The sequence below is a fragment of the Globicephala melas genome, chromosome 1 (genome assembly GCF_963455315.2).
Source record: "Globicephala melas chromosome 1, mGloMel1.2, whole genome shotgun sequence".
Classification (NCBI taxonomy): Eukaryota; Metazoa; Chordata; class Mammalia; order Artiodactyla; family Delphinidae; genus Globicephala; species Globicephala melas.
The window spans coordinates 166,676,460-166,700,484 of record NC_083314.1 but is presented as its reverse complement, the minus strand read 5'-3'; the positions used below and the strand labels follow the sequence as shown (position 1 = coordinate 166,700,484).

The 24,025-nt window shown below is 55.3% G+C and overlaps 3 protein-coding genes across 6 annotated transcripts; 1 reads left to right on the top strand and 2 right to left on the bottom strand.

The window, feature by feature from the left end:
- Positions 1-1,578: 1,578 nt before the first annotated feature.
- On the bottom strand, positions 1,579-6,541 carry FCN3 (ficolin 3). The gene is given in 10 exon segments (XM_060289765.1): positions 1,579-1,820; positions 2,854-2,959; positions 3,200-3,222; positions 3,329-3,458; positions 3,985-3,994; positions 4,578-4,698; positions 4,921-4,953; positions 5,183-5,227; positions 5,573-5,668; positions 6,535-6,541. Coding segments are annotated over 10 exon segments (813 nt in total).
- Positions 6,542-9,103: 2,562 nt separating this feature from the next.
- Positions 9,104-20,363, bottom strand: CD164L2 (CD164 molecule like 2). Of its 4 annotated transcripts, none has more exons than XM_060309229.1 (6): positions 19,758-20,363; positions 12,389-12,556; positions 12,217-12,288; positions 11,684-11,728; positions 9,975-10,119; positions 9,104-9,696 (listed from the first exon to the last, which is right to left on the bottom strand). In XM_060309229.1, the coding sequence occupies exons 1-6, from the start codon at positions 20,104-20,106 to the stop codon at positions 9,681-9,683; spliced, it is 795 nt and encodes a 264-aa protein (XP_060165212.1). In that variant the 5' UTR covers positions 20,107-20,363; the 3' UTR covers positions 9,104-9,680. The 4 variants fall into 4 exon arrangements, with proteins under 4 accessions (XP_060165212.1, XP_060165214.1, XP_030728833.1 ...); XM_060309231.1 differs by having other exon boundaries at positions 9,104-9,412; XM_030872973.2 differs by lacking the exon at positions 19,758-20,363 and adding an exon at positions 12,981-13,195.
- Positions 19,739-22,898, top strand: GPR3 (G protein-coupled receptor 3). Its single transcript, XM_030872956.2, has 2 exons — positions 19,739-19,864; positions 20,921-22,898. Exon 2 carries the CDS (start codon positions 20,926-20,928, stop codon positions 21,916-21,918), a length of 993 nt encoding a protein of 330 aa, XP_030728816.1. The 5' UTR covers positions 19,739-19,864; positions 20,921-20,925; the 3' UTR covers positions 21,919-22,898.
- Positions 22,899-24,025: the final 1,127 nt, after the last annotated feature.

Genomic DNA, 24,025 nt, shown 5'->3' with positions numbered 1-24,025 from the left:
CAGGCACTCGTATGATGTGTGCCCAGGGGACTTCTCTGGTGGTCCAGTGGCTGAGACTCCGCACTCCCAATGTAGGGGGCCCAGGTTTGATCCCTGGTCGGGGAACGAGATCCCACATGCCACAACTAAGAGTTCGCATGCCACAACTAAAAGATCCCACATGCCGCAAAGAAGAGTTAAATAAATAAATATATATATATAAATATATAAAAATAGATAAGTAAATAAATATATATATAAATAAATAAATACACACACACACACACACGTGTGTGTGTGTGTGTGTGTGTGTGTGTGTGCCCAGGCCAGGGCTAAGGAAGGCAGAGGCAGGAATTGCAGATTGCAGGCCCTGCCCCCTGCGGGGTCTGTTGAAAGAAAGGATCTCCAGAGACATTAGTGTGTGTAGAACACAGCGTAGAGTGCCACGAAGAGTGCCTGTCCTCCGGGTCCCTGCTGTGCAGGCTGGGAGGGACTAGAGACTGGGGGAAGCCTGGTCCTCAGCCTGCCAGGAGCATGGGACTTGGCATCTGAGCCCGGTCCTTTGCACTTTTGCCAGGGGGCTGCTTTTCCCGTAACCCAATCTGCCGTGGAGCCCTTCTGATCTATGACCTCCACCCAGAACATGACCATGGAACCTGAGAAGAATCCCCATGCAAACGTTTCTCTACTACCTGGAGAACGCCAGAAACCCCAGCCCTTGGGCTACAACAGCTTCCCAGCTCCAATCCCCAAGAATCCCTAACCTTCTAGTGTGAATTAGTGAGGCAGCAGCCTGGTATAAACTTCAGTGAACTCTGAAATCAGGAACTGGGGACTTAGAGAGGTTGAGTTACTTGTTCAAGATAACTCATCTACATGACAGAGCAGGATGCAAGCCCAGCACTATCTGTCAGGCTCAGAGATCAGACTCTTAACTATTGCTCTAACACTGTCTAGAATGTGACACTGGCAAATTAACTAACTGCTCAGTAAATGCCAGCTCAGTACTGCTGTTTCACTGCCTTGTTGCCCCATGGAAGAAAAATGTACCTGCCTTGGTTTGACTAAGTTCAAACTAATCCCTAACGGGACAGGCAAGAAGTAGCAAAGAATGAGAACTTGACTTACAACAGAGCCTGGAAAAGAGACAACTTAGAAGGGACAAGGAGGGGGCAACAGAGAGGGTGAGATAGCTGTGCAATTCCCACCACAAAACCATCCACTTGTAGGACCCAGGGGGCCCAAGAGTATTCTCAGTGGATGCCTGAATCCTTCCAAATCCACCACTCAATGCTCCTCTGGCCTTGGCTTGCACACCTCTTGGGATGGAAGCCTCACTACCTTTTGAGGCCGATTCGTCCGTCTTCCTGACTGGAGGGAATATCTTCCTTGAATGGAACTGAAACCTGTGCCCTGCTCTGCCCTTGTGAGTTTTTCCCAATAACTGGAAGAGGTCTGCAAGCCAGGAAAGGGTTAAAGTGATTTTTTTTTTTTTAACGTGGACAGAGGAGCAAAGATGGTTAGCAATGGGGAGGGGTAGCCGAGGGTCCAGAAACTGTACGGGAGAGATGAGATAACTCTGCTTGTTGCCAGGATGCCCTAGCAAAGCATTATGTGAACCCTGTGGTAAGGGTGGCCCACGCCACAGTCTGAGGCCCAGTCAATGTCATAGTTACGGGCAGTGGCTTCGGACATCCAGTGGCGCCCGTTGAGATTGGACTGATAGCAGGATCTGAAACACCAGGCACCACGGACAGTCACCTCGCAGTTGCTCTCGTTTGTATCATGGTTGGTGTCATAGGTGGTAAAGGGCTTCCTGCCGTGGAAGCTCAGGGTGTCCCCTGGCAGGAAGGGGATGAGAGGCGCCTAGGTGCCGGCACCATGCCTGGCACCCTTGGAGAGATGATCTCACAGGAGCCTCAGAGCAATGGTGAGGTGGATGTTTTCAGCCCCCATGAGAAAACAGCAGTGCCAAGGAGCCAGGGTGTTTGCCCAAGGCTACACAGGGGCACTGGGACTTGAGCTCAGGACTGTGGCTCCAAAGCCACTGGCTCCTCCCCCTACCTTTTCCCCTCCCAGAATCCTCAGCTTCCCTCTTGCTCCTTTGTCTCCTCCCAGCTCCCATCTGCAGCCTGAGCAACTGTGCCAGGGAGAGCTGGGAGGGATTTCTCAGATGCCTGGGCAGGAAAGGGGGCTCTCCTGAGGCACCTCCTCATAACCACTTCCCTCTTTCAGATTTCTCCTTAACAGTTGGTGTTTCTTTGAAAAAAGCCTTCTCTGGTTCCTCTTCCAAAGCATATAATGCTGGGGACTTCCCTGGTGGTCCAGTGGTTAAGACCCCACACTACCAATGCAGGGGGCCCGGGTTCGATTTCTAGTCAGGGAACTAGATCCCACATGCATGCCTCAACTAAAGATCCCGCACGCGGCAATGAAGATCCCACATGCCACAACTAAGAACTGGCAGAGCCTAAATAAATAAATGAATGAATAAGTTTTTTTAAAAAAAGGCAGATAATGCTAACACTCAACAGAGCCTCAGAGTCTCCCACACCCTCCCTCCCTGCCTCCTTACCCATTTTACAGGGGAGGAAACTGAGGCTCTGACCCAGAAGGGACTTGCCCAAGGTCACATAGTTAGTAAATGACAGAGCTGGACTTTTAAACTCAGGATTGTTTGCCTCCAGAGCCCAGCTTCTTCACTCCTACACCACCCTGTCTCACAACTGCCATTTTTCAGATGAGGAAACTGAGGCCCACAGAGGGGAAGGAGTTGTCCTGGGTCATTCATGGAGGCCGTGGCAGCCCTGGGAAAGAACCCAGCCTCCCTCACCTTCTTTGCCTACTCCAGGGCTCCACTGTAGGCTCGCTCACCTGCAGTGCCCTCTGAGAACCTGCCCAGCACTAGCTGGGTAGTGACCTGCCTCCCCAAAGAGGTTCCACAGTGAGCAAAGGTGCGATTGCCTTCAAAGTCCTCCACCTCCGGGCTTCCCTGGTGGCGCAGTGGCTGAGAGTCTGCCTGCCAATGCAGGGGACACGGGTTCGTGCCCCGGTCCGGGAAGATCCCACATGCCACGGAGCGACTGGGCCCGTGAGCCATGGCCGCTGAGCCTGTGCATCCGGAGCCTGTGCTCCGCAACGGGAGAGGCCACAACAGTGAGAGGCCCGCGTACCACAAAAATAAATAAATAAATAAATAAATAAATAAAAAGTCCTCCACCTCCACCTGCAGGTCCCAGGTACCTGGGGGACAGGGAGGCAGAGATGGAGGAATCCTCAGATCCCAGGTGGGAAGTCAGAATGCCAGGGAAATGCCCCTCCAGCTCCCTGGACCCTACTGAGAACCTACTCTGGAGAGTAAGCTGGGGCAAATTCTCATTATCTAGCCAGAATTCAGACTCCTGGCTCCCAAGACCTGCTTTGTAGGAGGACCAAGAGCAGATGAAATCCACGGAACCATCCTGTCACCGCTGGAATAGCTAGGGAGGCAGAGAAGGCTAGCACGGCAGCCATTACTCCAGGCTGAGCATGGGATGAGGAGAAGCAGGGGGCAGAGGCAGCTGAGAATGGATGCACTGTGGGGGGTAGGTGGACAGGCACCCCCTCTTTGGATTGGGGGCTTGTTGATAAAGTGTGAGTCCAAGTGAGCCTTGCCTGTGAATATGCTGATGAGCTCTACACACACTTGTTACCTTTTACTGACTCTCAACTTCACACTGCAGCCTCGAAAGCCCTGGGGGAAATGAAATGAGAGAAACATCGTCCCTGTCCTCGGGAGACGGTCAGTCCAGTTGGGGGTCAGATTCAAAATAACCTGTTTTAATTTACTATCATAAGAACCGAGATATTAGAGCAGAGAAGTCACCTCCAGAGGCGCACCGAGCCTTACCCTGATGCTCCCTCCCAAGCCCACTTTCCTCTTCAAGCCAAGCAGATCCCAGGCCCTGCAGAGTTTCTCTCCTAAATATCTTTCCGTCTAAGAGCCTCTACTTCCATTGTTGCCACTGCCCACCCTCTTCTCCTGCCCCGACCCCTGCAGTTGTCCTAACCTGTGTCCCTACCTGCAGTCTGGTCCCCACTCAATGCACCTGCCAGAGTGTAGCCTGAGTCTTCTTTCTAAAACATGTCTGACCTGGTCCCTCCTCTGCTTAAAACTCTTCCATGGCTCTCCACTGCCCTCCACACTCCTCAGTGGGTCATTCAGTGCCCTCTGTGAACTGGTCTTTTCAGGGGCCCTCAGTCCATTCTTGACCCACAGCAGTAGACCTCAGCCAACCACTCCACCTGCTCTCAGCTGATTCATACAGTCCCCCCACACCCTCTTGTACTCTCCTGCCTCCTTACATTTGTCTTTCCCCCTACCTGGAATGCCCTTCTGCACCTCATCTATCTCGAGAACTTCTACACAGCCTTCAAGGCCCTTTCAAATGGCATCTCCTCTGTGAAGCCTTCTCAGACTTCATTCCGTAGTGAGTTACGCTTAAGGGATGCCTTGGCTCTGGTAGGCTCTGGCTCCCCCTAGGGGCCAAGGGGAAGAAGTGCCCACTGGGCCTGACTTCTGAGTCCCTTCTCTCCCGGACACTCGCTCACCAGCCAGCCCCCCGTTTGTGATGTCCACGTCACAAAAGACTGGGAAGCCTCGGCCCTCGGGTAGGCACAGATGGTACCAGCTGCTCAAGGTGGCACCCCAGCTCAGCAGCTCCTGGCAGCTCCTGGGGCCTCGGGAAGGGGAGATGGACTGAGGGGGGCCCCCAAGTTATTTCCCACCCTCCACCCCCCTCACAGGCAATGGAACAGGCCAAGTGTGGGACCCAAGAGCCCTCTTGATTCCTTTGGACCCCTGAAGAGGGGTTCCAAGGTGCGCTGGGTGACACCTGGGGTCCACCAACACCCCAGCACCAACTGACTCCAAGTGCCTGGCTCCTGTGAAGGCAGCCTCACTCTCCTGGCCCCGGAGCAGGTTCGCTGAATCTCCTTCCCCAGGGAAAGATGAGTGTTGGCTCTTGAGGTCTGAGTACCTCCAAGGGAATGCCCATTAACTACCAGAGGGGAGGGTGCCCAGGCCCTTCTAATTCTCCCCACTCCTCCCAGCCTTCCACCCCCTCTGCAGGAGAGAAATCATAGCCAATTCCTGAACGGCAGCCAAGCAGAGGCAGGGACAGAGCAAAGAAAGACGAGGAGACCTCTGGCCGCACATACTCACCAGGCTCACCCTTGGGGCCCATCTTGCCTGGTGGTCCAAGTTGCCCTGAAATCCCAAGGCAGAGATGCATTACATCCCACCCGTGTCAGGGGCCAAAAAGCAACGAGGGATTTGGAGCCAGAAATCAAATCCCAGCTACAGCCTTTCCTGGCTCTGTGAATGTGGGCAAACTGCTTATCCTCTCTGAGCCTCACTTTCCCCCTAGCAAAATGGGGATGGTACCACCTACCTCACAGGATCAATCTTCGGATGCTGGGCATCCGGCCTGGAGCCTGGCACGCAGTAGGTTCCTTGCCCTTTTGTCATGGGCTCTCAGCACAGGCTGTAACTGCTGCACCCCGTCCTCCCCAGCTTGCCCCAGGTCCCTGCCTGCTCCACGGCATCTCTCACCTTGAGGACCTGGCGCTCCCTTCTCCCCAGGACTTCCTGGGGCTCCAGGACAACTGGGCAGGAGGACAACTTTGCTGGCTTCCAGTTCCCTGGGTTCTGCAGGGAGACATGGGGCTGGGTGGGCACAGGATGGGCATGGGGGGAGTGGGCATTTGTCTCCCAGACCCCTCTGCACTTCTGTTTACACCCCCCAGATTCTAGCTGTCAGGACACTGGCTTCCGGAGCTGGCAAGGTTTTTCACCATTTGCATCTATTTGCATATGTTTTTGTGCAGAGTCCAGATTATCAAACTCCCACACTGCTCCTTGAGGCTAGTGAGCCTGGCTGGGAGAAGCATACCTAGGGAGGGAATGAGGGCAGATGGGTACGGGGGGCGCCCTAGGCCTCTACCTGGGCAGCTGGGGCATCCTGGCTTCTCAGGCGGGCTCCCCAAACAAGAGGAGCAAAAGAGAGAGTGGGGTCCAGAGTGGGCCCACCTTGCTGGAGCCCCTGAGGGAGGGTGCCAGTTTATAAGCGGCCAGGCTGGTGAGAGGACATGAAACAAGACTTCCTCCTGTTGTCCCTCCCCAGGGACATCCCACCCAGGCTGGAACCAGCAGAAGGTGGGGGCATTTCCTTCCTCAGCCCTGGAGAGAATGGGCAGAATCCCTGCCTGCTCCAACCAGGATGGAGTCCAACTTCTGCTCCTGGCCTCTAGGGCTCTGCAGCCATCTCTTCAGACTTCGGGATTCACATAGGGTTTTTCTACCTTTGAACTTTAGCTAAGTCTTTGCCTTCCATCCGGAAGCCTCCTCCTCTTCTCCCCCTGTGAAGCTCCGCCCATCCATGAAGGTCCAGCCCTAATGCCATCTCCACTAGGAATCCTTCTTTGATCCTTGTCACCGGTGTCAGGAATGACCGCTGCTACTGTCTGTTGGGCACCTACTGCACCCCACGAGTCATGCTGGGTGCGGTACGTTACCTCCCATCGTTACACAGCCCCCCTCATGGTCGTTATTACTGGCCCTGGGTTACAGGCTGGTACATAGCAGGTGCTCAGTTAATGCTGGTTAAATGAATGAATAAAAATGGAGAAACGGGCCCAGAGACAGGATATGATTTGTGTTCTCTCTGGCACTTATATGCCATAGATTTTGCCCAAGCCCATGTCCCAACCCCCTTAGCAAGGTGACTTCATGCCCACCCTCAGGTCCACTGAGAAGCCCCTGGCAGTGCCTAGAAAACAGCCGCTAATATAGGCCATCGAATGGGCAGACCGTGCAGGGCAGGCATGGAGGCTGGGAGGCCAGTGAAGAGGCAGCAGCCTTGGTCCAGATGTGAGTGGTGAGGTCTGAGCTGGAGAGGGACCTCCGGTGATAGGGGAGGGGAGGAGAGGAAAGGCTCATTCATTCCTTCACTCATTCATTCCTTCATCAAACGCTCCCTGAGGGCCTCCTTTTTCCAGGCCCAGTGCTTGTGGGGGTGGGGAAGGCTGAGGTTCAAGAGGGTGTAGGGAAGGTAGAGGCCAAGTTTGCCAGACAAGATGGATCCATGAGATGGACGCTGAGACTCTGCAATTCCAGTTCTAGGAATCTGTCCTCCCTACTCTCTCCCACAGGTGTGCCAAGATCTGCAGACAAGCCCCTTTACCATGATGCTGTTTATGATAAAGTGGAAATGACCCAGCTGCACATCGAGAGGATGCAGGCAAATAAATCATCCCCATCTGTACAAGTCATAGGGCAAGTGTGATCTGTAACCAAAGGGGCAACACTGCAGAACAATATGTAAAGCACGCTCCCACTTTGTATTTTAAAACCGCTAAATGTGTGCTGTGAATTCACAGAAGAAGGTCTGACACATCCTGTTAAGCATAGTTATTTCTGGGGAGTGGGACCAGCGGGAGAGGGATTCTCGCTCTTTATATAAACTTCTGTGTAGTCCTCTTGTTCCTTACAGGCATTTACTTTTTTGGGGGGGGGGACACACGGCTTATGGGATCCTAGTTCCCCAAACAGGGATCAAGCCCGTGCCCTCTGCAGTGGAAGTGTGGAGCCCTAACCACTGGACCGCCAGGGAATTCCCGGCATTTACTAATTTTGAAAAAGAAAACATTCTATAGAGAAATTTCCTTAACTGGGTGGAAAGCCAGAAAGATATAGGGGCATTTCCTCCCTTGGCCTGGGAGGAATTGGGCATTATACCAGCCAGGATTAAGTGCTAGGTGGAGAAGCCAAGGGAGGGTGACCCAGGCAGGAGAAACTGCGTGTGCAGGGGCTTGAAGGAGAGAGAGCAAGGCAGGCTGGGTAACACAGATGTAAGGAGCTGGAGGGGAGGCTAAAGGGGAGGCTGATGTCTGAAAGGAGGGGGGTGTTGATGGAAGTGAGCATGGAGGGGAGGGACACGGAGGTGGACTGTGTTTGGCATTGTCCATGGTGGTGCAATGTCTAGGCAGGTGAGCCCTCTGTGAGGCCAAGGAGTAGCTGGAACTCCCTGTGGAGCCCAGGGGCCCTAAAGCCCTTCCAGCTGCAGCCGGAGACCCTGCACGGAGACTAGGCCTGGGGCAAGAAGAGGTGCAGGTGGCTGACCACAGGCTGCCCAGCTGGTAGGGTGGATGGATGCCCTGGAATGAAGCAGACGGAGCACATGCACCTGCTCTGAACCTTCCCCATATCCCACAGAGATGGAACCGCTGCTACCCAACTTTACAGACGAGGAAACTGAGGCCAAGAGCTGTTCAATTAACTTGTTCCCATTCACACAGAGCAGTCAGGCTCCACAGGCTGAACTTTCACCCATGACTCTCTATTGCGTCTCAGCTTCCTAGGACAGTCATGGGACTAAATCAGATACTGATGTTAGACTCTCAGCCACATGTCTGGTTTCCAGCAAGTACCCCATTGATAGGTGATGTTACTAGTCAGGGAAGACTTCTGGGCCCAGGGATGGGGGGTAAAGAGGGGGAGGTGGGCACGGGTGGAGCTTTCCAGAAGGGCCTGCTCAAGGAAGGCCAGAAGTACCCTGTGGAGGGTCCCGGGGGCACCTCCACCTTGGCACTGGGGCAGAGACCCAACTTTAGAAGGCAAAAGAGCCTGGAGATGCCTCTGCAGAGGAGTTCTGAAGTTCTGCTCATCCTAGAGTCAGAAAAACCTGGATTCAAATCCCAGCCCTGCCCCATTCCACTCTGTGCGATCTTAAGCAGGTGTGCTTACCTTTCTGTGTCTCTGTACCCTTATCTATAAAGTGGTGGAGGAGGGGATTAAACACATGTAACAAATAAAAATATTTTTTGTTTTGGCTGTGCCATGCAGCTTGTGGGATCTTAGTTCCCCAACCAGGGATTGAACCCGGCCCCAGAAGTAAGAGCGCTGAGTCCTAACCACTGGACCGCCAGGGGAATTCCCGCAAACAAAAATATTTTAAAAGATGGCAGTATCAGTTCAAGTCAGAATTTCCATTAAGGAGAGGACAGTGGCCATACCCCCACCCTATCCAATCCACACACAGCCCAAGACATGGGACATAAAACACAGTGCTGGAAAGAGCTCCTTTATTTGGGGGCAGTGTCCAGGCCAGGTTGATGGGAGGAGGCAGGCTCCAGACCTAGTACCAGGCAGGGGGCCCCACAGGGATGATGGCTGAGACAGGAGGTGGTTGAAGGATGCTCTCATCTGCAGGTACCAGGCCCAGACAGGAGGGGATGTCAGGTACTGGGCACCGAGCCTGCTCGGTGCCCACAGGGGCCAGAATTTGGTGAGCACAGTTTCTCCCACCCCTAGTGCCCACAAGCGGGTCAAGAGGGCAGCCTCTTCATCCTTTTTCCCCTGAGTGTGGAATCCAGGCCTGAAGGGGGTCAGATTCTGCAGAGGCCAGACAGAGAGGGCACTCAGGGCAGTGGCCCCACCTCAGCCAGGCCAAGGACACCCACCCTCAGAGAGCAGGCGGTGGTCAAAAGAGCAAACACTTTAATGGAGGCTGCAGCGATCCGCCCCACAGCACACATGGGGCCACAGCACACGGGGGCCTCAGAGCAGCTCCCCTTCTCAGAGGAAAACCAAACCGCACACAGGGCCCAGGCTCCTGCCCGTGGCCACAGAGCTGCAGGCCGAAGGCTGCCTGTGCTGTCACCTACTGGTTCTCCTCCCTGCTGGCAGCATGAGGGGACAAAGACAGGTGGGCTCAGTTGGGCTCGCAGACGCCGGGCCCAGGCTGAGTCCTGCCCCGGCCAACACCCAGCGGAGAGAACCCCACAGCTGGAGGAGGGAGAAGGGGTGTGGCTCACATGGGGGAGGTTGGGAGGGACTCATCGCCCCTAAGGCTGCCCCATGGGGAAGACAACGCATCCGCGCTAACAGGGACCTGAGGGGCAAGAGAGGGGGGCGGGTGGGCAGTGAGCTGGGACTCGGCGGGCTAGGTACTCACAGTGTCTGGTAGGTGCTGTCCTTGGCCTTGAGGAAGCGCAGGACAAAGAAGGCCACTGTCTGCAGGCTTAGCACCAGCACGACGCCACCAATGAAGCTGGCCCCGTCAAAGCCAGGGCCGTGCGCCTCGGGGACCGAAGGGCCCTCTGCAGGGAGGAGGTCACAGCAGGCCGCTGTGGGCCAGGAGCCCAGCCCCACCCCAATACCCCGCACAGGTCATCTGGAGGCCCCAGTCCTCACCATGGGAGCCTTGAGCGGCAGGCTCAGAAGTTCAACCCAGACCCCGTGGGCGGTTGGCAAGTGCCTGTGGGGAGGGCCAGTGCCTGGCTGGGGAGACAGGGCCTTGGCTCGGCCCTGGCTCTGCTGCTGAGCTGCTCGGTGGCTTGATGCCTCTTACACCCTCTCTGAGCCTCCTGACTGCAGGGACCAGATGGTGACTGAGCTCCCTGCCAGCCTCCCTCTTCCACAGGGGCCCAACACGGTGAGGACAGACCCAGAACTTGGACATCCACACCCGCTTCAGCTCAGAGTCGCTCTCAGCCTTGGGTCTTGGGGTTTGAAGCCCAGATACAGATGCTGTGGTCTCCTTTCAGGACTCCTAAGTCCCGAGACCCTGGAGTCACCCAATGCCAGAGCCCTCACTTAGGGAGGGAAGGAGCAGAGGAAGAAGTGGAGGCCCACACCCTACCAAGTAGATAAATGAAGACTTGATGACGTACGTCAGAGGGAGAAGCCAGGCTCTGAGTGCCAGGCCTGTCCAAAGTCACCCCACAGTTAGGGCATAGCCAGACTCACACAGCATCCCCTGACCCTTTCCCCTGCCCCCGCCTTGTGGCCCACGGTTGCCAGGACGTCTGGGTGGCTCCCAGCTGTGCCACGTTAGCCATCAACTCCCACCAGGGATTCAATTTCAGGCCTTGGGCCAGGTGCCCAGAGCAGGGCAGGGCAGGGATGGTGGTGGAAGATCATTCTGGGGCAGTGAAAGGGGCCCAGTTGGGAGCTGGGTCCACCTCCCAGAGGGAGTAGCTTGTGGAAGGGGGGGGTCTGAGAATATGAAGGGCAAAGGGTAGTCCCAGCTGCAGCTCAGGGAGCCCCAGAGAAGGGCATTGGGGAAAGAGGAGCAGAAGAGGGAAGAAATAAGCTGTACAACACTGATCTGGGGCTCAAGCCGGAGGGAGCTGAGCCATCAATAATTCAGCCCCTAAGATCACGTTTCTGGCTTTAATTAACCAAGAGCCTCTTCAGCCATCCTTGCCAAGCCTGCTGACCTCCAGGCCCTGAGGGGCAGTGGGAACCAAGGGGTGAGGTTCTTGCCTCTGTTCTGCCAGGAACCTGCTTTGTGACCCTCTCTGGGCCTGGACGTTGCAGTAGGTAGTCACTGAGGACACCTTGGCAACCTGAGCCATACACCCTCAGCACCAAGTAGGTCCGGAGGGGGTCATCCTGAGTTCTCTGGTGTTGGGAGAAGGGATGGGAACCATCATTTCTCAATCACCTTCTATGCATCAGAAACTGAACTAGGTGCTATACATCTTCTCATAAAATCCTCACAGCAACTTTGTGAAGTATTATCCAACTCACTTTACAGATGTGGAAACAGGCTCAGAGGGAGAAATCACAGGGCTGAGGTCACAGATCTCGTCAGTGCCTGAGCCCAGCTCTGTCTTTCCCTGCACCTCTAGACCTCCCATTCCCCCAGGTAGTACCTACCTGTTGTGATGGTCTTCGGTTCATAAGTGGGATGGTGGTGCACAGCTGAAGAGACAGGGAATCCATAATAATCCAGATCCCCACCCCCAATTCCCATCAAGACCCCAACCCAGGCCCACCCAACACACTTTCAAGCCTTAGTTCACACAGTTCCTTCCACCAGATGTGCCCTCTTTCCACTCTACCTTTAAGTGTCATCTCTGATGCCACCTCCTCCAGGAAGCCCTCCCCCCATTCCCTTCTGAACTTCCAAAGTCCTCACTATGGTTTAAAATAGAAGAGCTAGCTCCCCCATCCTCTCTACATGCTTGTCCTAGATCCTCTGGCTGCACCAATTTACAGAGGAGGAAACAGGCCAGAGAGGGGAAGGGACTTCTCAGTGAGCTAAAGGCAGAACTGAAACTGGACCCCGGTGTTCGTGGGCATAGTCTACTCTCTGGGAGAGGCCAATTCCATATTGGAGGCAGGCTCTGACTGGGGACACCTCAGCCCCTTCCCTCCAACTTGACTTAGGCCAGCAGGAGCCCCCTTACCTGGACATGACTCTGAGCGGTTGTAGACAGAGCAACCTTCCTTGACCACCTCAGCTTGGGCCACACAGTGTCCTGGTGGGAGAAGGTTCAGGGCAGAGGTTTAGGGGGTGGGGCCAAGGCCTTGGTGTTCATAACTGGGGGCACTAAACTTGGGGAGGGCCTGACTCCATACCTGGCTCCTCCGGCTGACACTGCTCCCACACGCAGCCAGTGAGGTTGTGGGCTCTGTTCCCCTCCACACAATGCTCACAGAGCTTCAGCTGTTTGCAGGCCCCTCGGACAGCTGGCCAGATGTTCATGCGGAGCAGGGCTCCCCGCCCAAAGCCTCGAGCTCCTTTACCTGGGAGTAGCATGGGTGCAGCACTTTGAACCCAAGCTACAGCCCCCCTTCCCCACTTCGGTGGATCTCACCCCTCTGCACACATACACTCACCTGGATCCCCCAAGCCCCTCTGCCCATCTGCAGTTTCCACAAACACATGGTTACACACACCAGGAACCTCCCTGACATTCACCCAGAGCACCCTCCCTTTGCATACCTCGGGAGCTAACCCCTCATACACTTAGGGCCGCTTCACTTCCATACACCTGAAGCTCCCTCACACCTGGCGCCTATATGTACACACAGGAATCCACACACAGCTGGAGTCCCCTTCTACCCACCCCAGGAGCCCCGCACACATGTGGAAAACTCCCCTCCCGCCCCCCCAACTCCCGACTGCTCCTGGCAGGCGGCTGGGTGAAGGGTGAAGGGCACGCGTTACCAGCCACAACGAGCTGGGCACACAGGAGGAGGCAGCAGCAGCCGCCACAGAGCGCAGCCCGTAAGGCGCGAGGTCCCGGCGCGGCCATGGCGCGGAGGCGGAGCCTGGGGGTCGGGGTCTGCGGAGTGCTGGTGTGGCGCGTCCCTTCTGGACTCGGCTCCGCCGGGGTGTAGGGAGCGAGACCCGGGCAACCTGGGCGAGGCCAGGTGGGCGTGGCTCTGGCAGGGAGGGGGCTAGTGACGCCACCAGGTGGGGCGGGGTTTTGTGGTCTGAGGCGGGGTCAGGTAGGGCGTGGGTAGTAGGCGCGGCCTGGTGGGGGCGGGGGTTCGGGGTCTGGGGCGGGGCTCCTGCAAAAGGGGGCGGAGTCCAGGACCGGTAGCCGGACAGGTTGCTGGATTCCCCCACCCTCAGTTTCACGAAAACTGCTGCATTATTATCCCTACTTCACAGGTGAGGAAACTGAGGCTCAGAAAAAGTGAGTGACTAGTCGGAGGTCACAGAGTTAGTGGCAAAATCTGGATTTGAAGCAAAGTCACTTTCCTGACTTCCGGGCTTGCGTCAAGGGCGTCCTCCAGCCAGGCCCCAGGACCGCGAGGATCGGCCTCCAGGCTCTGGCAGCCCACTTCGCTTCACTCGTTGCACCCTCCTCTCTTCTGCCCCTCAACACACCGCGTCTACCTCTGACCCACCACATCCCCTCTGGCCAAGTCGGCGGTCTCATTGTTACTGGGACAAGTGGGCCTTTCCACAGCCTTCCTCTGCCTCTTCTGGTTCTTCTCTCTCTGCAGCCACTTCTCAGGTTCCTTAGAATACACCTCCTCTTCCTCTTCTCCCCATCCTCCATTCTCCCCTTTCCCCACCCCTCCCCTCTCCTTCTCCCCCTTCTCTACTCCTCCTTTTCCTCCTTCCCCCTCTTCATCTCCGGTGGCCCAGTTCAGTCCTGAGCTCTGTTTCTCCTCTCCTGGGGTCATCTCATCCATTACTCTGCCATCAGTTCCCAACTGAAAGCCAACGAGTCCCATATCTCCATCTCCAGCCCAGTGCTCGCTCCCCAGCTGCCACACCTGTAACTAATAATACATAATTAACAACTATTAACGACTTACTACTAGCAGAATGTACATTCTACTAAGCAGTTTTACTTGCAGCTTCTCTTCTGATGTCCTCAACTACCCTCTAAGCATGGGTTTTGTTATCTCCAGTTTGCAGGCCTCTAGTAAAATCACTTGCTCAGGGGCACACAGTTAGGAGGGGGGCCAGGATGTGGACCCAGGATCCAGTGAGGTCAGAGGCTACTCTCCCCTCTGCTATGCCTCCTGAGGGTCCATCTGCTTCCTGGGCACCTCTACCTGAGTGTGCCTCAGGCCCCTGAAACTGCCTGGTCTCCCTTCCCCACTCAGGGAGGCCCCTTCTTTCCCCCCGGCACCTGATTGGAAACCATGGTCTCATCCTCACTCCCTCCCACTGTCTCAGCCCCCAGACTTTAGTCCTGCAGATTCTGCCTCTACGTCTCTCCCGTGTCCTGCTCCCTCATCTTCCCTTTGCTGGCCTCACACTGCCTCTCAGCCTCCAGGACCCTCCCAGCTCGGCCCTCACAGAGCAGGGCTATCCTGAAAACATGGATTCAACCATGAAACAATTTTCAATTCAGCTTGGCCTTCACAGCCCTGTGATTCATGGCTCTAGAAGTCTTTAGAAGTCTTGTGCTCACCCCAACACCTTCTTACCCTCTGAGAAAATAGAACAGCCTTTCCCCCAACACACACCCTCTTTTGTACCTCCTTGCCTTTATCCTATAGCTGTTCTCTCTCCTGGAGGGTCCTCCTCCTCTCCTGACTACATGTGTCTGGCAGACTAATCTTTCAGGACAATGCAAAATGGGCACCGCCTGCAGGAAGCCCTCTGTGACTGTCGTGGAGCAAGGCTGAGCTGCTGTGGCACTTGTCCCAGGTGGTGGATCCAAATCCATCTGCTTTCCCGCACCCAAACCCTCATCCCCTCACCATATCTTGCCTTGGTGACTGCAGTGACCTCCCGGTAGGGCTTCTGCTTCTGCTCCCCACCTCCAGTCTGTTCTCCACTCAGCAGCCAGAGCAATCCTTTGAAAATGTAAGTCAAATCGTACCATTCCCATGTTTAAGCCACCAATGGCTCACTGCTCTCCAATACTAGCATGATCTTCCCCCTGCCTACCTCTCTGAGCTCAACTCCTACTCTCCCCATGGCTCCTTTGGCTCCAGACACACTAGCCTCCTCTCTGTTCCTCAAACACATCAACTCTTTTCCTCCTAAGACTTGGTACCTGCTGTGCCCTCTCCTTGAAACTCCTCTATCCTCTCTTCAACTGACCTGCTCCATGACTTCCCTACTTAAAACAGGTCTCCTGGTTATTCTACATCATCATGCCTCCTTTTTTTCCTTCAGAACACGTATCAACTGTAGAATTAATTACTCATTTGTTTCTTAGGCTATAAATGAGTTCCAGGAAGGCAGGGACCATGTTTATCTTCATCTGTAGTTAACTCCCTGCACACATAAAACCTAAGCAGGTGATTACCAAATAACCATACTGTACCATCTTGTGACTGTGAACATGTTTGCCTGTCTCACTGGTCTGTGAGACCCTCAAGGGATCCCTACTTAGTATCATATTAAGTTTTTATTTGTAGATTGTCCATCTCCCCATCAGAATGGAAGCTCCATGAAGAAGGCAGAGATTTTTGTTCATTGCTGTATCCTCTGTGCCTAGAATGGTGCCTGGCAAATAGTATATGCTCAATAAATATTTATTGAATGTTCAAAATGCAGGGATATGGCCACATCATCTTTCTGTCTGCAGCACCCTCTCAAACCCAAGCCCAGGGGAACTGTCAGTGAATATTGGCTGAATGAATGAGTCAGTGCTAAGAATGTGTGCGCTGATGATGCCCAGATTCTCGGGGCTTGGACAAGGAGCTTGTGTAGACAGTATCTGTGTCTCTCTCACACACACCTCCCTCCAGAGCCTAGGCCCATAGGATTCTGCAGATTGGTGGAGAAGAGGTAAGAAGTCTTACCTGGAGGTGAGCCCTCACAGCCATCTGGTGGTCACCTGGGGAACTGCAAGTACTATCAGCCCTAGTTCAACTTCACTCCCAGCCCCTTCTGAGGAGATGGTGACATCTAGGCTAGAATGAAGACACACTGGATTTGGTTGCAGATGGAATGGCTTCAGATCCCAGCTCTGCCATTTACTGTGCAATTTGGGGCAAGTCCCTGGCTTCTCTAGGCTTCACCTGTGAAATGGGGATTCAGGACTCTTGTAAGTACTGGGCTCTCATCTGGCACCTGGAAGGTGGGAAGGACTGGAGGGGGGTGTCAGTGCTGGGAAGGAATCAAGGAGGCAGGGCAGAGGGCATGAGTAGGAGAGAAGAGGAAGGGCTGCCCCTTCCTCTAGACAGAGATCTTTGCGGAAAGGAGACCTGGTTGGCAGCGATGGCCTCAATTGTCCTGTTGACACGGGGCAGTTTTGGAGCATGAGGGAGAGTATTCACATGAAAATCCACAGCCCCACTTGCGTCTCTTAGGTCTCCGGCGTTTCTCATGGTTAGAAATATCGGTGCATTCTTTTCCTCCCCGGCTGGCTGAGGATCGTCTCCATCATGAATGACACCGTACCTCTCCGGATCAGGAAGTTCCGGCCAACCAACTACTTCAGTGGAAACATGGTCGCTGATGTGCTTCACCCTGGAAGGGCAACAGTGTCCGAGACAGACATTTGGGGAAAAGTAGCCAAAATCTACAAGACCACACGAGACGTCATCTTTATACTTGGAGTCAGAACCCATTTTGGTGGTGACAAGACAACTGGCTTGGGCGTGATTTACGATTCCTTGGGTTATGCAAGGAAAAGTAAACCAACACAACCCTGCAAGACATGGCCTGCCTGAGAAGAAAAAGAACTCAAGGAAGCAGCGTATGAAATGCGAGAACAGAATGAGGGAGGTCGGGGGACCACAAGGACCAGTGTTGCTGCCGGCAAAAGGAAGAAGTAAAGATTCTGCAGTGACTTTATCTGTGGTGATTTTGCCTATATTTCATGAGAGGATTAATAAACTGTGAAAAAATAGAAAAGACCACTGCTGCTCAGAATAGAAGATAGTCTCTCATACACCCCTTCTTTCTTTCTCCCTCCCTCCCTTCCTCCCTCCCTTCCTTCCTTCCTTCCTTCCTTCTTTCCTTCCTTCCTCTCTGTCTCTCTCTTCCTCTCTTTCTTTCTTTCCTCCATGTGCTTGCAGCATCTTTGTTCCCCGACCAGGAATGGAACCCGTGCCCCCTGCAGTGGGATCACAGAGTCCTAACCACTGGACGGCCAGGAAATTACCTCTCATACACCCTTTCATGCCAACCTCCCAACAGCCTTCACCCTTCTCTGAGACCAACTGGACAGTTGTTGGGACCCGGCTCTGACTGGGGAGAAAGTGAATACCTGGGTTCTGGGGCGCTAATGCCCCTGTATTCTCTCTGATGCCCCCGCCTTCCTTGTCACCGTGCGTATTACTACTGTTTTCCTTCTCTTTCTCTAGATGCTGCTTTTTGTTTAATCATCCTGTCAGCAAGTATTTATTGAACCCTTACTCCACGCCAGGCATTGTTCTCCAGCACAGAACAGAACAAAGTCTGTTCAGTCCTGGTGGGGCTGACACGTACTTTTTTAGAAAAGAATAAATTTAGAATTTCAGGAGTGCTAAGTGCTCTGAAGAATAATAAATCAAGGAAAGAGGGCAGAGGGTGATGGGGAGGGGAGTGGTAATCTAGGGTAGAGGTCAGGAAAGCCTGCTCCTGAAGAAGTGACTTGGGTTCCGTGCCCGGAATGAAGTGAAGGGGTTCCAGGCAGAGGGCACAGCCAGTGCAAAGGCCCAGGAGCAGCAATATTCTCATGCACAGTCTGTGCTCTCAATGGCAGGGTTCCCTGAGGCTCCTCCTCACTCTCTGCTCCCTCCCCTGGGTGATGTCATCTACCCCTTGAACCTGCACATCTAGGCCCCCAGATGTCCTCCTCCTGCCAGATATATTGGCAGCCAACACAACCAGTGTTGATAATGTGCCAGGCCCCTCCCAACAATCCCATGAAGAAGATACTAACATTGCCTCTATCTTGTAGATGAGAGAATCTAGGCACAAAGATCCTAAGACACTCACCCAAAGTCACGCAGCTAGAAAATGGAGGAACTGGGATTTGAAACCAGTCTACACTCCTGACCACACCACCTGCTAAACACCCCAAACTCACCATGTCCAACCTGAAGTGCATTATCTTCCCCAGCCCTGACCCTATCCTCTCCCCATGTACCTTCCACCGCCTGTCACCTCCTTCTCCCTGCCCTACACTGACTGTGGGAGCTGCAGTGGTTCTGTGTAGCAGGGAGAAGTTGGTGGGGCCTACGATCTGGGCCGCCGCGGTTTCCTCAAGCCCTAACCTGGTCCCTGCCCCCCATCCCCATCCCACAGGCCTGGTTGATTCCAATGAGGATCAAAGCTAGAGACAGAGGGAGGAGGAGCAGCCAGTTCCCCTCCCCCAGAACTGGCCATACCTGTCACATCTGGAGAAGTCAGCTGAGAGAGGTTCCCTGGGGACAGGCAGGGCTGGGGAAGAGGGAGCTCCTTCTCCATGCCCTACCCTGCCAGGGTGTCTAAGATGGGAGGTTGAGAGGGGCCTGCCCTGGGGACTGAGCTGCTAGGTTTCCTGCTTCCAAGTTCCTCCCGGCTCCCCCACTCCTGCTGCTCTGGGGGAGTGCCCCTTACCACCACCCCGCTGGCTTTCCAGATCCTTGAATAAATAATTTAGGTTTTGAAATCTTGCCAGGCCCACTCCTCCCATGCTGTGAGGGCGCTATTGGGCTGACATGATTGACGTCACCAAGCTCCTTATGCCAGCCCCAGCATCACGAGGACCTGCCCTGGCAGCAACTTACCTGCCCGGTCACTGTCAGTCCAGACCCTCTACCCTGTCCTACTCACCCTGGGGTCCACTCACCACAGTCACCTGGTATCTTCATTCCAGGACCCTACAACCCTCATCACAGCCTTGTCACTTCAGCACTTGTGACAGGGTCACGGTGACCTGAAGTCCTATCACCTGGACACTCCATCTTCCCTTTCCTTTGCCACCGCCTTTTGCCACCCTGCAATCCCTGAACCCCATCATGCCACAGAATCACCCTGACACTGCTATGGTTGTCCTGGGGGCTTCCCTCTCTACCTCAGCGTCCCACTGCCACCACCCCCCAAGATCCTGTCACCATGATCATACCGTCACTGCCACCCACCTCCCTGTTCCCTCATGCTCCTGTCACCATCACCTCAGGGCCGTTTCGTCTTGGCAACCCCTGCCATCCTCACCGGGGAGGCCCATTCAGCCCCATCACTCGGTTTCCGTCAGCTGAATTCCATCAGCCTTTGCCACCCGAGAGTCCCATCACCCCACAGTCTATCCGCGTTCCCTTTCCGCTCCCCCTACACATCCCCCTCAACCTCCCGTGGACTTCCAGGCTCTCGCACCAGCGCCCCCGAAACCCCCGGCCCCTAGAGGGCGCCGCGTCAAGGACAGCGCGGGCCGACTCAGGAGGGGGCGGGGCCGCAGCCACGGTCGCTTTTTATGAATGGGGGAGCGGGCGGCACGAGGCCTCATTACTATGCCGAGCGGCGAGCGCTGCGCCCCAGCGCGGCTCACCCATTGGCCAGGCGGGCCGCTGACGTCACCAAACCGGTGGCCGGGGGCGGGGCGGGGTGACTCACGTCGCTTCTCCCGTGGCCGTGGGGGCTTCTCGGGGTCCGCATACACCCCGCGCAGCCTGGACCCGAGCGGAGCCTCCCCGGGGCCCGGCCGCGCCCGGTGCCGAGAGGTGAGTAGCGGGCCCCGCCGCGGACACCAGGCGTCCGGGAGGGCAGTCAGGATTCTGGGGCGCTGGGCAAGCGGTAAGGCTCGCAGCGGCTGACTGGGGTCGGAGGTCGAGACCAGGAACCCTGAGTCTGGGCTAGCAGGAGGGGAGCCAGTGTCTGAGTGCTGAGAGCCGTCAGCTGGGTAGCCCGGCGCGGGGTGAGACCTCCTGCAGGGACCCGAGGCCCTGAAGGGACTGATGGTCATCTGAGTTTGGTCCGGCAGGAGGCGTCTGGGGCAAGGACCCAAGCGTCCGAGCAGGAGGAGGTGTCTGACTTAGGAATCCAGACCTCCGGGCAGGAGGCGGAGTCAGGCCCAAGATCCAGGTGTCCGCGCAGAGGGAGGGGTCTGACTCAGGGATCCACGCTTCCAGCAGGGGGTGTCTGTTCCAAAGACCCAGAGGTTCAGGCAGAAAGAGAGGTCTGGCTGGGGACAGAAGTCTAGGTGTGTGTGTGTTGGGGGAGGCCGAGTTCCCAGGTGTTGTTACCCCAGGAGCGCAGGGTGGGGGCTGGCGGGAGCTTCACGAGCATTCTCTGGGGGCGGAGTCTGGGTTTGGCAGTACCGAGAATCGTGAGGGGTCTGGTGAGCCTCAGAAGCTGAGCGTCATCCTCCCTGGTGGGGAGGGAGCAGAGCTGCTCTCAGTTTTAAGATGTTTTTCCCTCCCCCAGTCCTGGGCCTCTCCCAGCTTCTCCTGGATCCAATGGGCCTCCATCCACTCATGGTAGTCCTTCATCTTGCCCTCCTCTGGCTACACATGTAGGAGAAAGAGACCTGCAGGACTCAGGGAGCTGGAAGGGAGAATGAAGAGACCCAGGACAGGGATCCCCAGGAAAAGAGACTCCTGCTAGCCCGGTGGCATAGGGGAGGTTAAAGGTACCCTGGAAGGAGCTTCAGGGCAGGAGTGGGGGCGACAAGGCATTGGGACTCAGCCAGGTATCCTGAGGTGAGACTCCCACTGTTTCCAGACCCCTCCACTCAGCACCCAGCCCTGCCAGCTTCTCATAGGGACTTTCTTCTACAGGTACCATGATGTGGGGTGCAGGCAGCCCCCTGGCCTGGCTCTCTGCTGGCCCAGGAAACATGAACACGAGCAGCGTGGGCTCAACAGAGGGGCCCACAGGCCCAGTCATGCCACTGCCCTCACCTAGGGCCTGGGACGTAGTGCTGTGCATCTCAGGTACCCTAGTGTCCTGTGAGAACGCGCTGGTGGTGGCCATCATCGTGGGCACTCCTGCCTTCCACGCCCCCATGTTCCTGCTGGTGGGCAGCCTGGCTGTGGCAGACCTGCTGGCAGGCCTGGGTCTGGTCATGCACTTTGCTGCTGTCTTCTGCATTGGCTCGGCAGAGATGAGCCTGGTGCTGGTCGGCATGCTGGCCATGGCCTTTACTGCCAGCATTGGCAGCCTACTGGCCATCACCGTTGATCGCTACCTTTCTCTGTACAATGCCCTCACCTACTACTCAGAGACGACAGTGACGCGGACCTATGTGATGCTGGCCCTAGTGTGGGGATGCGCATTGGGCCTGGGGCTGCTCCCTGTGCTGGCCTGGAACTGCCTGGATGCCCGGGCCACGTGTGGCGTGGTATATCCACTCTCCAAGAACCATCTGGTGGTCCTGGCCGTTGCTTTCTTCATGGTGTTTGGCATCATGCTGCAGCTCTATGCCCAGATCTGTCGCATCGTCTGCCGCCATGCCCAGCAGATTGCCCTCCAGCGGCACCTGCTGCCTGCCTCCCACTACGTGGCCACCCGAAAGGGCATTGCCACCTTGGCCGTGGTGCTTGGCGCCTTTGCCGCCTGCTGGCTGCCCTTCACCGTCTACTGCCTGTTGGGCGATGCCCACTCCCCACCCCTCTACACCTATCTCACCCTGCTCCCTGCCACCTACAACTCCATGATCAACCCCATCATCTATGCCTTCCGCAACCAGGATGTGCAGAAGGTGCTGTGGGCTGTCTGCTGCTGCTGTTCCTCTTCCAAGATCCTCTTCCGATCCCGTTCCCCCAGTGATGTCTAGTCGCATCCTGGTGACCCTTCAGCCCTGATCACTACAGAATTCCAGAGTGTTAGGTCCTCCAGGGCTTTGTTCCAACCCTCCAGCTCTGCACCCCAAGACCCAGCTGGTTCTGGAGTTCTAGGACTTTGGGTGTTTCACAGGATTCTGTTCAGATCCCTGCAGGGCCCAGCTGGCTCCATGGTTCTAGAATGTTCAGGTGGTCAGGGTTCCACTCAGAAATGTCGCACAGCCCAGCTGGCTTGGAGTTCCAGTATGCTGCTGGGTGTTTTACAGTGCCATTCCAAGTCCCTGATCTTCCCCCTCCCTTGACCTTGACCATGTCGCTTTACTTTTGAGTTTCTGAACTAAAGAGTCAGAGAGGTTAGTTACTCTGTTGATAGATAAGACAAAGATTTATCTGTATATATGTGCACATACAAAGAGAGTATCTATTATTATTTATTTATTTATGAATTTATTTATGGGTGTTAACGGGAAAAAAAGAGACCCACACCTTGAAATCCAGGCCATAGCAGGGTACTCCCAGTCCCCAACACCCTCATTTCTGACCTCAGTTCCTAGAGGGGGGAAAGGGAGAGAGAGAAACCACGTATTTTGTTATTATTTTTGCTTGTTTTTTATCAAAGAGATCATAGAGACCAGAGCCTTCTCCCAGGGCCCGCCACCCTCGGGTTTGCAGGGGGAACACACCAGCCTCTGGTTTTTTATTTTTTTAAGAAACCATCACCTGAGAAACCGAGAATTCCTCTGCGCTGGGGGCCGGCTGCCCTCTGGTGGCCGTTTTGGGGAAACTGCAGCCCGGCCGGCAGCCGGGACCAGGCCAAGCAACCCCAGCTCCACTCCAGCGCCACAGCCAGAGCCTGGCGGCCAGGCCTCACCCTGCGGTGCCCTAGAGGAGGCAAGGGTGCGAGCCAACACCAGACCCCTCTGCCAACTGGGGTATGGTCCCCAGTGCGATCCCTATTCCTGTCCCTGACCCAACCCTCAATAAAAAATGATTTTGTGATAAATGTGTCTGTGTGTGCAGGGGGTGGAGTGGGGCCTGATGGGGGACAGCCTGGAATGGGAGGATCATGCCAGGCCTGGGGGCCTGTGGGGTATATGAGGAGCTGGAGACCCAGGTGGAATGTGGCCGGCAGGTGACACCTCCCACCCCAGGATGCCAATCTGATGGGTCCCCCTGCTCAGACACAGGCACCGCCAGGCAAGAACCCCACCTCCCCCTGGGGACTGGAACCCCTGTTGCTAGACCCTTTTGGGGTTGAAGATGCCTACATCGTGCCCACATGAGCTTTAGCTTGGGCTTTGGCATGAAGTATATACTCAAAGCATGTAGGTATTCTTAACAACAGCCCTTCCCAGTCATGGGTGTTTGCTGTGTGGTAGGCACTGCGCTAAGTGTACTACACCCATTACCACATTTGTGCCTAACAAGCATCCCATGGCACAGGTAATAATAACTTCTCCATTTTATGGATGAGGAAACTGGCCGAGGGAAATTCAGTGGCCAGCTCAAGGTCACACAGCTAGGAAATGATAGAGCCAGAATTCAAACCAGGAACACTTGTTTCCAGAACCTGTGCACTGTCTACTGGCCAATGCTCCCCCATCTCCTTCCTTCCCAACCCTAGGGCTTACGACATTCTGGACTCAGATTTGTATTGGGGTTCATTCTCACAGCCAGCTGCCACATTTTGGGAGGTGGCTGGTTGGGGTCTGTTCATTCAGGAGCTGAAAGAGCTTTTTTGCTATGCAAAGGTGAGTGATGGTAAGTGTGTGCGTGTGCCCTTGTGTGCATTTGAGGATGTAAGTGTTCAGAACCCTGAATTTTGGTGTTTGGGAACCAGAAAGGACATGTTCAACAGGCAAGGGCAGGAGCAGGTTTGGGGTGTGGCTTAAGAGGAAGCTCTGACTACCCAAACCCCCCATCTTCCTGGGTGGGCAAAGCCTGGAGGTGGAGCCCTCAGAGCATCTCCACTGTACAGATGGGGAGACTGAGGCCCGAAGAACAGCCACTTGCTCAAACTCACACAGCTGTGCCAGGCTAGGACTCAGGTCTTTCTCCATTTCCCTGGCCAGAGAGTTCTGCCTGGTGTTCAAGACCCCT

Bases quoted from the DNA above. Each gene is read 5' to 3' on its own strand.
- GPR3 (XM_030872956.2), top strand. From the start codon at position 20,926: ATGATGTGGGGTGCAGGCAGCCCCCTGGCCTGGCTCTCTGCTGGCCCA.
- CD164L2 (XM_060309229.1), bottom strand. From the start codon at position 20,106: ATGACCATCAGTCCCTTCAGGGCCTCGGGTCCCTGCAGGAGGTCTCAC. The intron at 12,557-19,757 runs GTGAGTCACCCC...TGCTACTCCCAG, and splicing joins ACGGCCACGGGAGAAGCGAC to GTAAAGGAGCTCGAGGCTTT. The intron at 10,120-11,683 runs GTAGGTACTACC...TCCTCCCTGCAG, and splicing joins ACCGAAGACCATCACAACAG to AGGGCCCTTCGGTCCCCGAG.